This window comes from Coenobita brevimanus, chromosome 98, assembly GCF_032717465.1.
Source record: "Coenobita brevimanus isolate Jiangsu-jjx chromosome 98, ASM3271746v2, whole genome shotgun sequence".
NCBI lineage: Eukaryota > Metazoa > Arthropoda > Malacostraca > Decapoda > Coenobitidae > Coenobita > Coenobita brevimanus.
The window spans coordinates 36,922,169-36,937,394 of record NC_137051.1 but is presented as its reverse complement, the minus strand read 5'-3'; the positions used below and the strand labels follow the sequence as shown (position 1 = coordinate 36,937,394).

The 15,226-nt window shown below is 41.5% G+C and overlaps 1 protein-coding gene across 1 annotated transcript in view; it reads left to right on the top strand.

Moving 5' to 3' along the window:
• Positions 1–6,469: 6,469 nt before the first annotated feature.
• The window catches only part of LOC145414034 (G-protein coupled receptor GRL101-like), a 208,725-nt gene continuing 199,968 nt past the window's right edge, over positions 6,470–15,226 (top strand). Inside the window, exons 1-2 of the mRNA XM_080283600.1 lie at positions 6,470–6,527; positions 7,088–7,342. Of these exons, the coding sequence (XP_080139726.1) occupies positions 6,470–6,527; positions 7,088–7,342 (313 nt within the window). The remainder of the gene's footprint in view (positions 6,528–7,087; positions 7,343–15,226) is intronic.

Sequence of the window (15,226 nt, the reverse complement as noted above, 5' to 3'; positions counted from 1 at the left end):
TTTTGAGGTCTCTCACACCTTTCCTCCTTCAGTCTTAATCTCTTTACCTTGATTACCTGTTCCTCAGTCTAATTACCACCAGGTGATTTTATTCAACAATTTTCCTCATCTGAAGAGGTTAATTAAAGTTATATAATTTAGAGTGAGAGACTGACGAGGAGAGTGTATGTGAGTGAGGTGGAGGGGGGAGATGGAGGGGGAGGCCAAGGATGAGATGGAGGGATGGAATGGAGACGTATATGAAATAGGGATGTGTGAGCTGGGAGCAGGGCAGTGAAATGGCGGGGGACAGGGCAGGCGACATGGCGGCAATTTGTTTGTGGCCACCCCTTACGGGATTAAGGAGTCTGGCAATAGATAGATAGATAATTTAGAATAACAGAAATTTGTTCTTTATCCTGAAAATTTTTGAAGTCTTCCAAAGAGCGCATCACCATATTTCAAAAATTACTGTTCATCTTCTCTTTAATTATCGTAGTAGGTCACCTGAACGAAGAGGTTAAATTATACGATATTGAGAACTTATCGTGTCTTCCTCCTCTCGTCTTTCTCTCTCTCTCTCTCTCTCTCTCTCTCTCTCTCTCTCTCAGGCGTCCAATTCGCCCATAGCATTTTTCTCTGCCATTGCAAAGCCTTCAGTGCAATTCATTTACCTTTGGAGCAGGTCCATTTCGTCTTCCTGCCCTTTTTCGTAGCCTCTGTTTTTTTCTGACAAACACGGCCCGTATTTCATCTCGGCTCTTCGTGTTCTTTGTTGTTTTTCCATTTTGGTTTTTTCTTTAATGTTTGTGTTTTTTTATGCTAGTGTTTTTTCCTTTATTTACATTTGCTATCCTCTTCAACCTGATGACTTTTTAGGTCTCCGGAGTGTCATAGAGGCCAACTCCTCTAAACCTCACCTTCTTTTTCTAACGGAGACTCAGCTGTCTGAGGCAACTGACAGCAAACCCTTTTCTGTATCCTCCTACTTTCTCTATACTCATTTCAAAGCCAAAGGTGGCTGTTGTGTATACATACGCAACGACTTATCTTGCTCTCGTGTTCCTGAACTTGATTCTTCTGAATTCTCCACACTCTGGCTTCGGCTTTCCTGTCATTCTCTGACTAAATATATCTGTGCTGTTTACTTATCCCCTAATTCTACCGACTATCAAAAATTCTTCGACTATCTTACTTCTACGATGGAACACATTCTGTCCATTTCTCCTTTCTCTGAAATCTCCATTCTTGGAGATTTCAATGTTCACCACCACCTTTGGCTCTCCTCTCCTTTCACGGATCCACCTGGTGAACAAGCCTACATCTTTTCTATCCTTAATGACCTAGAGCAGCTTGTACAGCACCCTACCCGTATCCCTGACCGCCTTGGAGAGAGCTCCAACATACTTGACCTCTTCCTCACAACTAATCCTTCTGCTTACTCTGTTAATCTTTTCTCTCCGTTGGGCTCCTCCGATCATAACCTTATTACCTTAACCTGTCCTATCACTCCGGTACGGCCTGTGGACCCTCCAGGGAAGCGTCGTCTGTGGCATTTTGGAGCCGCGGACTGGGAGGCCCTCAGGCAGTACTTCTTTGATTTTCCCTGGAATGATTATTGCTTCCATGGCCGTGAGCCATCTGAGTGTGCCTTGCGCATTACAGAGGTTATTCTCTCGGGCATGGAAGCATACATTCCTTTCTCATATCCTTTGACTAACGCAAGAAAGCCTTGGTTTAATCACGCTTGTTCTAATGCTGTCCGCAACAAGGAGAAGGCCTACAAAAGGTACCGGAGCCAACCCACCCCTGAATCACATTGTCTTTACGTTTCTGCCCGGAATCGTGCTAAGTCTGTTCTTCGCTCTACTAAAAATAATTTCATCCATACTAAATGCTCTCAACTCTCCAACTCGAATTCTTCCCGCTCCTTCTGGCACCTTGCCAAAAATCTTTCTAACAACTTTACCTCATCATCCTTCCCTCCTCTTTTCTACTCTGATGGTTCTGTAGCTATTTCTTCTACTGATAAAGCAGATCTCTTCGCACAGACTTTCTCCTCCAATTCCACCTTAGACGATTCCGGTGCTGTTCCTCCAACACTTCCCCCCTCTGACTTCCTCATGGCTGATATTAAAATTTCTTCAGTTGATGTATTTTCTGCCATCACTGGCCTCAGTACTAACAAGGCATATGGGCCTGATGGGGTCCCTCCTGTTGTTCTCAAGAACTGTGCTTCTGTGCTTACACCCTGCCTAGGTAAACTCTTTCGCCTTTGTCTGTCAACTTGTACCTTTCCTTCTTGCTGGAAGTTTGCTCTCATTCAGCCAGTCCCTAAGAAGGGTGACCACTCCCAACCCTCCAACTATCGTCCAATTGCTTTAACGTCCTGTATTTCAAAAGTTTTTGAGTCTATTCTTAATAGAAAAATTTTAAGGCATCTTTCCTATCACAACCTTCTTTCCGATCGTCAGTATGGGTTCCGTCAGGGACACTCCACTGGCGATCTTCTCACTTACCTTTCAGACTCCTGGTCATCCTCCTTTCGGGACTTTGGCGAAAGCTTTGCCATTGCACTTGACATCTCAAAGGCTTTCGATCGAGTCTGGCATAAATCTTTAATTTCCAAACTGCCCTCCTACGGTTTCTATCCTTCTATCTGTGCCTTCATCGCTAGTTTCCTTTCTGGTCGTTCTATAGCCGCTGTTGTAGACGGCCATCGTTCTTCTCCTAGATCTATCAACAGTGGTGTTCCTCAGGGCTCTGTCCTATCACCAACTCTCTTCCTTTTATTCATCAATGATCTTCTAAGCTGTACATCAAACCCTATCCACTCATACGCTGATGACTCCACCCTTCACCTTTCCATTCGGTTCCCGCAACGCCCATCTCAACAGTTACTTCAACAAACAAGGGATGAGGCTATGGCACACCTAATGTCTGACTTGGCTCGTATCTCTGACTGGGGTAAAAATAATATGGTTGTTTTTAATGCATCTAAGACTCAGTTCTTACACCTATCAACCCGACAAAATCTTCCACAGGTATACCCACTAATGTTTAATAATATTCAGCTTAATCCTGCATCATCCTTGAACATGCTTGGGGTTTCATTTACTCGGGACTTATCTTGGAAAAATCATATTATATCTCTTGTAAAATCTGCTTCCAAGAGATTGGGTGTGCTAAGCCGACTCCGCTCTTTCTTTACCCCTGCGCAATTGTTGACTCTATACAGGGGTTTTATCCGCCCCTGTGTGGAGTACAACTCTCATGTGTGGGGAGGCTCCCCACATACAGCTCTTCTCAATAGGGTGGAGTCAAAGGCTTTTCGTCTCATTAACTCTCCTCCTCTTACTGACTCCCTTCAACCTCTGTCTCTTCGCCGCTCTGTTGCTTCTTTATCTCTTTTCTATCGCTACTTTAATGGTCACTGCTCCTCTGAACTGTCTGCTTGCATTCCTCCACCTCTACGACGGGCGCGTAGCACCCGTCTGGCAGCAAACTCTCATCCCTTTTCTGTCCATCTCTCTAATGCAAGAGTTAACCGTTACTCCCAGTCTTTCATTTATGCAACAGGTCAGCTCTGGAACTGTCTCCCTCTGTCTGTATTTCCTGCTGCCTATGATCTCCAGTCTTTCAAACGCAGTGTGTCCAGGCATCTCAAAATGATCGGATCTTGAATTTGGCTCTCTATTGTATTTTGTTTTTCTCTTGGAGGGAACTGTTACTGCGGGCTCATGGCCTTTGGTTCCTTCTTCCTCGCATATAAAAAAAAAAAAAAAAAACTATTTCCTCCGTTTCTCTCTCTCTCTCTCTCTCTCTCTCTCTCTCTCTCTCTCTCTCTCTCGGGCCGCCAATAGGTTTTTCTTTTATATATATTTTTTCTTTTTTAACTTACGGCCTGTCGGGTATTTTGCTCACCTTGTTTTCTGTTTGTCCTTGGAAAACCTTTTTAACCTCTCTCTCTCTCTCTCTCTCTCTCTCTCTCTCTCTCTCTCACACACACACACACACACACACACACACACACACACACACACACACACACACACACAAAGCCGATCTGTATATACATTTTCTATGTGTTCAGGTACAGCATTTGGGAAATATACTCTTTTCTGAACCAACCAAACATTTCAGTATACAATGATGCTGAATTTTTATATCGTCCAGAGCGTAGGGAAGGAGTGTCACCCCTGCCAGGTCAGAAAGGTCAAGGGTCACCCAAGACGTGGACTTCACTTTATGATGCAATTTTTCCTCACTCTCATTTTATGTAGGAATCAGAGTTTGTGAGATGGTGATGATGATGATGATGAAGAGGAGGAGGAGAAAGAAAAGATAGAGGAAGAAGAAGGAGGAAGAGGAAGAAGAGGAAGGGGAAGAGAATAAAGAAGAGGAAGAGAGAGTAGGAGGAGGAGGAGGAAGAAGTGGAGGAGGAGGAGGTAGATTATTTTCTCCTAACACTGAAACTCCCTTGGCTAACACTTTCTAGCATTACAGTAAAATGCCAAGAAGTTCAGCATATTCTTCTAAGCATTTCCCTTTATCTTTACGTGCCAGACTGCATGCTATAGTCTTTCAAATTTTTTATACAATGGCATCTGGAAACTCATCTGCTGAAACCTTCAAAATTTTCTCAGCATGACTACGCAACGAAAACTTGGGCTTATATTCTTGTTGAAGGAAGCTCCCTAACATCTCTTCCTTGGCGATTTATCTTGGGATGTGGCTGATTAACATCTTTTTGTACGTTATTTGTCTAGAGTTCATCCATACCGGAAGGATTAAAGTAACAGAGAAGAGCATGGCCTGGTGTAATAGGCAGAATAAATCGCATAGGAAAAAGTGTTTGGGAACTTCCTTGGGCGATGAGAATACCGCCCTAAGAATCTTAGTATTGTTGTACCTAGAAGGTTTGACGTAGGGGACAGTCATAGTAAGAATTCTAGCACAGCAGAATTGCCAGTTCAGCGCTAAACACTTATATAATGACATCCCAGTTATAACGTGACATCAAACACAGTATTAGTATCAGGATTACCTATTTCCATGATCTGACTATCCTGAGCCAAGTACGTAAAGATGTGGTGCTGGTATTATGTGATTAGCTGAAAAGTATCAAATGCCTGAACGACCGTTGCTAGAGACGCGATGGAGTATTTGCAACACTGTTCACAGGGCGTAATGTTGATGCCTAAGTCTGGACCTTAGTCTGGAGCCGTACGTATACAACCTACATCATAGTTAAGTGAAAGTCAGAAATGTGAGACTTAAGGAGCAGTTAATCATAACAAAGTCGAGACTTTGTTAGGTCGGAATCATAAGCTGCTGAGATAGCGGTTTGTTATATGTAGCACTTACGAGTTTTGAAAATTGAAGAAAAAGAAAAAAGAAAAAGAGAAAAAACGTAACAATTATCTAAAATTACTACGATATTTTTCTTAAATTTTTTTGCGAACAGTTAACTGATTAATTCAAGTTTTGGGAATTATTTATATACCGCTTTGTTTTACTGTGGACGAGGACATGTTGCCTCACTACATCATTCTGTAAACAAACAACATCACCGCCACCAGCAGCATGGAGAACTTCAACAATACGATAGAGAAACTCACAAGTGGTCGTCCCCACTCTAAAGTTGCATTTTTTCCAGTTGCAAGGTAACGCAACGTTAAAATAACTTTCATATCTGGCGTGAGAGCTTGTTTCTTGCCGTTGGTCTTGTTAGGGTCTCCCACACCAAATCTGTCACAAAAATTATACCTTCATGGTCTAAGCGGTATCTCTTTACCAGTTCTACATCACCTAACACATTAAGCAAATATTTCCTGTCACGAAAACGTCGGTAAATTTTTACAACTTGCCAATACACCCCCCAGGTTGTGCAGTATATTTTTCTGGTAGTTTTTGATGAGGTCTGGGTGATTTTGACCTTCATTTTTTGACGGAAATGTTTCATTTTGCATAGAAAAACACCAGAAAAATACTGCACAACAGGTTAACCTGACCTAACAGACCTAACCTAACCTACCGGTAGCCTAACCTAACCTAACCTAACTAACACCCAAGGTGCTGAAAATGCCAAAAAATATTCTATCATATTCATGTGGACGTACTAGTGGGTCGAATCGCTAGGCTCGGTATCGATACTAAGTATCGTTATTTCATGGTGTAATCGATAACTGATTTTTTAATTTCTGTTATTGATACGACTACTACTTTGTCTTTAGAACAATCTCGTGGTATTAATTATTAGTTTTACCCCATCCACAACCTCCCTATTTCCTCCTTTTCCCCGTAGGTTTGCAGGGCTGGTGAAAGTGCTTAATAACACGCCATTAAAAAAATCAATATCTCTGTAAATATCGATTTGCGATTGGGGTTATGGGGTCCATTAGCCTTCTTAGGTATCATACTAGGCTATGCGTTTATGGTGGTACTATCCCTGAACCGCATATTGGCCAGTTGTACAATAATACCGGTTATGATTCGCCCCTGTGAATTTAGGACACACCGGCGCCTCGTCTCTGTTGTAAGTTCAGGTCCTGCTGTGTCACATTATTTTGTATTTGCATATGTAGTATATTGGATGCATTTTTTGATGAGTAATAGATCCCTAAGCTTTGTCGGTAGACTTTACAATCACCCTGTATAATCTATATCTGTATCTATCTGTCAGTCTATAGATAGATAGATAGATAAGGTATAGATATAGTTATTTATATTTTATAGGCATATTGTATAATGATGAAAACACCACACGCCCTGGGCTTACTCAAACATTGATATTAGATATCCACCCAGTCTTACTGAGTATTTGTGGGGGGAGGGGGACGGGGTACCCCTTCACATTTTTGGAGGTATCTCTGTGTTACAGGTGTATGTGGCAAGGAGATAACTGTTGCAGCAACACCCTCTTACCTGAAAAATAAACCTGATCCATGTTGCAGGTGTGTGTGGGGAGGAGAGTACCGGGACGGATGTGGAGATGTGTGACTTGGATAATATGAGTGACCTTGATGACCTGTGTGACCTGGTTGATGTAGACGACCTGTTACGGAGCCACAACAACACCTAGCAATTTACCTGTTCTGTGTTGCAGGTGTGTGCGGTGAGGAGAAGAGTGCCGGGACAGGTGTGGAGATGGGTGACCTGCATAACTTGGGTCACCTGAGGGACCTTGATGACCTGAGTGCCGTGGCCGCCATGCTCCCGTGTCATAACGTCACATCTCTTAGTGCTGGGGTGCCTCTCGGACTCTTCCAGTGCTCCCCGGGACTATGCGTCGCGGCTTCCCTCACCTGCAACGGGGTCCCGGACTGTCCCGACGGCGCTGACGAGGCTGTGGCGGAGTGTGGTGAGTGGGAGCGATGGGGTTTGTGAGTGTGGTGAGTGGAAGACTGAACTTGGTGAGTGGGGTGAGTGAACTGGTGAGTGGTGAGCGGGGGCGAGTGTGGTGAGTGGAGGCGATGGGGTTTGTTAGAGTGAAGAGTGGACTGATGTGATTCGAAAGAGTGGAGGAGACGAGTTGTGTGAGTAGGGATGGTGAGTGGGGTGAGTTTTGTGGGTGAGTGGTGACTAGAGATGGTGTGGGTGCAGAAGAGTGGCGAGTTTTGTGAGTGGGGATGGCAAGTGACGTGAATGGTGACGGTGACTGAGGTAAGAGGGAGTGGTGGATGGGATGCCAAATGGGTGAGAGGTGACGAGTGGAGTGAGGTGGAGTTTCTGAATGGGATGGTGATTGGATGGTGAGTTTGGTGAGTGTGGAGTTAAGTGCAGTATGTGGGATGGTGATGGGGTGAATGAGAGTGCGGAGTGCGGTGGATGAGGATGGTGAGTAGAGTGAATGGGCGAGGCAAGTGTGGTAGTAGGAAAGAATATGGTTTGAGTATTATGGCTTGTATTAAGTAGTGCTTTGACTTGCCTTTTCCTTAGTCTGTATGGTACTGATTTGTTGTTGTTGTTTTGTGTGTGTGTGTGTGTGTGTGTGTGTGTGTGTGTATGTGTGTGTACTTGTACAGTTTCAACAGTTATAAAAACTTTCACACAAGCAAGCACTTATTTTTTATGTATGAAAGGCCTTTGACATTCCTTTACATTCGCTAGACCTAAAGATGGCAAATATCGCAACAAAATGGCAACTCACACTACTGTTCAGAGTAACTTTTGTTCACCGTCGTGACACTCGGTCCATGTTTAATATTTGTGGGAGCGTTCAAATTTCCTATCATCCGCCTGCATGGGACTGCTTTTTGTATTTGGTTATTTAAATATAGCACTACTACAAGTGACACTGGGATGTTTCCTTTTTTTTTTTTTTTTTTTTTTTTTTTTAAACAAAGCACACTCCAAAGGGTCCTTAACAACATTTGCATATGTAGGTTGTTGATACACCCTTACAGTTTTCGTAGGATGTTTCACACTAAGTTCACATTAAACGGTCAGACAGACAGACGCTAACTTAGGTTTCATATATATATATATATATATATATATATATATATATATATATATATATATATATATATATATATATATATATATTCTCTCACTGTAGTTCGTTTACATTACCATGGTGGAGATTTTTTTTCTTTTTTCAGTCTAATTATTATAGGTCATTGGCAAAATATGAGTGTTACTGCACTACATCCTTTCCACAATTTATAGATACATGGAGGAAATTTCGTGATAATCCCTCATATATTCCTGTACGTATCCTCCTCGCTAATAGCCTTCTGCCTCCACACAAAGCAATCAGATCCCATCCACTTGGAGCATCGGAAGCCCACTAATTCATTGCATTCCGTCTATATTTTTTTCATTGGGTATATTACAGGCCACAGAAATCCCCTGCTATTGGAGTTAATCTGTTCCAGGATTGTCTATTGCAAAAATGTTCTCCCACGGGATGAGTCTTAGTTCTCCCCGTTTTCGTAATTCATTTTTTTTTTTTTTAGAAGATGAACAGAGGAAGGAGAAACAAAATGAATAAGAAAAACAAACACCACTTTTTTTTTTTAAACAGAGGATGATCAGAGGAACGAAAAACAAATAAAATAAAATAACTTGCACCAATTTTTAAAAAACAAGATGATCAGAGGAAAGAAAAACAAATTTAAAAAATCCATACACCAGATTTTTAAAAACAGAAGATGATCAGAGGAAGGAAAAACAAATAAAAAAATCCACACACCAGATTTTTAAAACAGAGGATGATCAGAGGAAGGAAAAACAAATAAAAAAATCCACACACCAGATTTTTAAAACAGAGGATGATCAAAGGAAGGAAAAACAGATAAAAGAATCCAGATATCAGATTTTTTTACAGATGAGCAGAGGAAGGAAAAACAAATAGAAAAAAAAATCCATACACTAGGTTACAGGTGTCCTCCATTCATAAAAAAAAAAAAAAATTGCATAACATTTGGACATAAACTACTCACACAAAATTGTCATATTTTTCTTATCTCAGTTTATGCCTCACCCGCAGCAAGCATGTTAGCACTTAAATCCAAAGACGCATTTTCTGTTGTTCTTGCTTTCTTGAGACGTTTCTTGTTTACTAAAGGATGGAATTATCAGACTTGATGGGGAGATAATATCCTTCAGTATCCCCTTCACTCATATGGGTATCTTTGTGGCTAAGTGATATTGTCTGAAAGTTAAAAAAAAAAAAAAAAAAAAAAGGGTTATCAGATTGAGACTTGAATTTCCACAGTATATGATAAAGGCTTCCATTCTCATTAGTTAAGGAAGCTCTCTAACACCTCTTCCTTGGCGATTAATTTTGCTTATTACACCTTACTGTCTTATGTGTTGTGCAGATACTTCCAAAACCTCCATACACTGCATTAATTTCGTAAAAAATATATTAACCAGCCATATCAGAATAAACTGCAAAGAAAGAGGTGTTAGGGAGCCAAATGACCGTTGAAAAAAAGGGCCAAATTAATTAACATCCTCACTGTGCAGTGAAAATTTTTACACCTCATAACACAGGTGATATCAGGTGTTAGGTGAGTCAAAGGTTAATTGGTTTTGGGGGGTCACGTTGCTGGATAGGCCTTTACCTTTTCATTCAGATTACTCTTTATTTATTTGTTTTTTTATGTATTTATTAATTATGTGCTTTTTTACTATTTTCAAAGTTTTATTCATCATAGGGTAGATTTTATTATGGAGTGTCAGTGATAGCTGTATATAATCCCTTTCTCAAAAAATAAAAAATAAATTGATAATAATAATAATAATAATAATAATAATAATAATAATAACAATAATGTTCTGTGCTGAATTAAATCGCCTAGAGGTAAAAACAATAAAATAAAGAAAATCTGTAAATCCGACTGAGGAGATTGAGAGAATAACTACGCATGTTTATTTCACGAGAGCGAGGGACTGACGAGGAGAGTGTATGTGAGTGGGGTGGAGGGGGGGGAGAGGGAGGGGGAGGCCAAGGATGAGATGGAGGGATGGGGAGTTTGACGCTTGACAGGTACTGGGCGCCCACCGTAAGGGAGGGGGGGATGCAAGCAGACAATTCAGAAGAGCAGTGATACATCATTCAGTAACCCTTTTACTATTATAGGTATATCTTAAGCATAATATAATCGTCTTGAGATGGGAAAGACATTATTTAGAAGTACGCTACAGGATGAAGGGATTACGATACAAAGATATCACTGTAGATGGCGTGGGCTGGGTCATGGCAAAGATGATTAAGATTCTGCCAGCGGGAAATTGTCTCAGGGTCGTACTTATCATGGACATTAATCAGATTGTAAGACAGACGAATCTCCATAGCAGTAAACAGTAAATTATCATCATGCACATTTTTTCCGTTTTAGCTTTTTTTTATTTTCTTTTTTCTTTCCTTTTTTTTTTTTTAAATTGATAGTCACTCAGTGTGGCTGTGAGGTGTATGTCAGCCGTCTGATTGAAGGAACTTAGTAAACAAGGAATCTCATGGCCACGTAATCCCGAGAAAGTTGGTCAATATGTAACCTGAATTCGTGTCTTTATGAACTTATTCGTGAACTCTAGATGAGAAAGTGTAGATATTTACGCATTTTTAAAGGATAATTTTGTGAAGTATGTGTGCTGGTGTAATAAGTTTGAATTTTATATATCATTGCTGACTACGGTTTGGGATGCAGACTAATCACGTCTTGTAATTACAGGTGTTCAGACCGGAAGTACTCAGGAATTGTTTACTCTCTCTCTCTCTCTCTCTCTCTCAGGTTTAAAGATACGGTCGCTTCTCTCTCTCTCTCTCTCTCTCTCTCTCTCTCTCTCTCTCTCTCTCTCTCAGGTTTAAAGATACGGTCGCTTCTCTCTCTCTCTCTCTCTCTCTCAGGTTTAAAGATAAGGTCGTAAGTCTGTATAGTTACTGTATCTTTTTACTCAGTCTTGGCCAAGAATTGGCACATTTCCGTCTCGAATACTGGGTTTTAAGAATAAACACTAAACTGTGGAACTAGTCACGAAGAAGTGCTATGGGTAGGATGTGGAGCAACAGAACCGTCTTTTTCTGCCACTGAGTTACGTAAAATAAGCTACAAAAGGACGAAAATCTGGGCCAAGTTAGAGTGAAAAGAGTATGATTCGTTCACCCCCCAGCTGCTTGCAACCGCGGGGGTGAGACGGGAAACTACTCCTCCTTTGATGGTGTCCGCAGCGCCTCTTTCATGTGCAGTGCAAGAACTGGAACTCGTGGCCTTGGCTGCACGTCTGTTGCTCCGCGTTGCATGGCAGGGAGCAACGAGGCGGGGCGGAGGGGTGAGAGAAAAAGCGAGGCGGGGTGGAGGGGAGAGGGAAGAAGCGAGGCGGGGTGGAGGGGTGAGGGAAGAAGCGAGGCGGGGCGGAGGGGTGAAGAAAGAAGCGGGGCGGGGCGGAGGGGTGAAGAAAGAAGCGGGGCGGGGTGGGGAGAAGCAACGGGGCGAGGGAGATGAGGGAGGTTATTACGACGAGAGACGGACCATGAGGCGTGGGGGTAATTTTGCTCTTCCTGAATCTTTCCCCACCATCCACTTACTCTATGTAGAGTTTTTTTTACGTGAGTTTACCCAGTTTCTCGTAGCCCAGGAACAAATGAACGTCAGGTGGGTTAAGACTCACCAATCTGATATACCCCAAAAAAGGTTTAAATTCAAGGTATGGTTGTGGGGATATTGATCACATATTGCTACTCAGTGAAGGGGAACTGGTCGCTCTCGCCTTAACATCTTAAATCCGGGTGATGGCCTGTGTACTTCTTAGGAAATTAGAAAAGGCTTCTCATACTTGCAACCACATCCTCGGCCTCAGTGGGTTGTATATGTAGACTCAGGAACCTAGCCACGGGTCCTTACGCTCCTGGTGGGACAAGATGGGACTGGATGATGGATGGATGGGTAAACCACTCACAATGTGCTGCTTGGAGGAAAGATTGCAGTATACCTTTTGTTTATATATGTATACCAATTACTACCTAATACCTGAGTTAATTAATTCTTCGACAGGTAACTATCGATTCATAAATGTTTACTTTGTCAACACCTGTTTGTTTACAATGTTTATTGTTTATTTATTTGTTTGTTTGTTTAACCTCCATCTGTGCATCGGTACGCACATGACTCACCAGGCTAAAAACCACACACACACACACACACACACACACACACACACACACACACAACTAGGCATCGGTACACACATGACTCACCAGACTAAAAACGACACACACACACACACACACACACACACACACACACACACACACACACACACACAATTATGTATCGGTACACACACGACTCACCAGGCTAAAAACGACACACACACACACACACACACACACACACACACACACACACACACACACACACACACACACACACACACACACACATTTAAGCAAGCATCTCATCTGCCATTCCATCACCCAGGAATATATAAGGACTACCAATAAAATCAACAGTAGCAATTGCGTTATCATTTGCAAGACTAAGGAAGGAGGGGGTAGGACCATGGTAGTGCGTAATGTGACAAGGAATTAACCTAGAAGTATAATATTAACAAAACTGCTAAAACTACGTTGATATATACTTAAACGTACATGTGTGACCTTCAAGCATCTACGTACATACATATATACATACATACAAATATATACATACATATATATACATACATACATAAATACATATACATGCATGCCTATATACGTACATACATATACATACATACATACATCTACATACATACATACATATACATACATACATACATACATATACATACATACATACATACTTATACATACATATACATACATACATACATACATACATGCAGACCGGAGACAGACAGACAGACATGCAAACCTGTCCACATATATACATATTTAAAAATCTGTTTTAGATACAAGCTAGCGTGTATTTGAGAGAGAGAGAGAGAGAGAGAGAGAGAGAGAGAGAGAGAGAGAGAGAACGAAAGAGACAGATAGACAGACAGACAGAGAATAAAAATGCACAGTAAAGGAGTAATGAGAAATAGAGAATTAAAAGAGATAAACAAATCAAGGACACACAGATGGTGAAGCAAACAAACAGACAAACAAACAAACAGACAGACAGACAGGGAAGCAATTTAGAACCTTCGCAGCCTGTTTTCTCTTAGTGTCTCTTGGCCTGTGTGTGTGTGTGTGTGTGTGTGTGTGTGTGTGTGTGTGTGTGTTTATTTAGTCCGCTCCTCAATTTCCTTCATCTCTCTCTCTCTCTCTCTCTCTCACACACACACACACACACACACACACACACACACACACACACACACACACACACACACACACACACACACACAATTTTCACCTTCAGCTCCTATGCCACAGCTGAATAAAATCATCCATCCCTAGCTTAAAGAAAACACCAAGAGTTACCCACACCATGCAAGAGTTAGTGGTACCAGTATTAACACTCCTATGCTCTGTGAGTTCCTTGTAATTTAGTATCGTCTTGCGTTACACTGAAGACAGTACTAGAGTTATCCCGAGCATGAGAAATGAGAAACTAGTGTGATGATTTCTTGAGATGTGTGTGTGTGTGTGTGTGTGTGTGTGTGTGTGTGTGTGTGTGTGAGAGAGAGAGAGAGAGAGAGAGAGAGAGAGAGAGAGAGAGAGAAGATAGAGGAGTCAAGCGGATCAGCTAAAATGACCTCAGAAACAGAACTCCCTCAGTCATATTACCTTCGTTCCTCCGTTCTTGGATCAACAGTGGATCTGGTGTAGCGAAAGAGCCTGTCCACTTAGAAAAACAACGGGAAAAACGGGTGACAAACGGGACAAACAGGAAACAACAGAGAGAAAAACAGGAAATAATTGTCTACCCCTACATTTCATTTAGGGAACCGTTTCAGCGCGTTCAATGTAGTATTATTACCTATTCTTTAACTTTTCATGATAATTACTAAATTCATATACACTAAGCACTGAAGTAACTATAGTGTGTTTAAAGGTTTAGTGATTAGCTTGATTTTATTTCAGGACACCGATGGGGTTTCTGTTGCCATTCAGTCAGTATTTATATGTATGTATGTATGTATGCACGGATGAATGAATGGATGGATGGATAGACGGATGGATGAATGTTAACTAAATATCTCAGAATTGCCTGATTCAGTTTGGATCAAAATTAGGGCATACATTACGTGGGGATCTGCAAATAAGTGACTTGATTTTCGTATAGATCCACAAAAGGTCAAGGTCGCTTATCAAGGTCAAAGTAAGAATATAACAAGTATCCCATGAGTGACTGGCTCTATTTTGCTCAGACACTTTAGAGACATTGTGTGTGGTGGTAGGAACAAGTTATTGGATTTTGGTATACAGTAGGTCAGTGTAGAGCCGAAGCGTTTTTCCCCCTGCTATTTAGTTACTTGGAAGAAGCTGTAAAAAGACGAAAATCTAGACCAGGTTAAGGTAAAAGAACTAGAATTTTTGGTAGTCTTTTAGGCAGTAACTCTCAGTTCAGTAAGGGTGGGATGGGCTTCATACCCTTCATCTCAGGTGGCCTAGGTTTTTAGAGAGAGAGGGAGGGAGGGAGGGAGGGAGAGAGAGAGAGAGAGAGAAAGGAAAAAGAAATCTAGAGTCTGTCTGAGAGAAAGAAAACGAGAAACGCAATTGTAAGCAGTGACTCAAGCGTCTGAACAAGGCAGAAGGATGAGTTTTATGTGTTACTATTTCCTTAGTTGTTCTTGTGCCTAA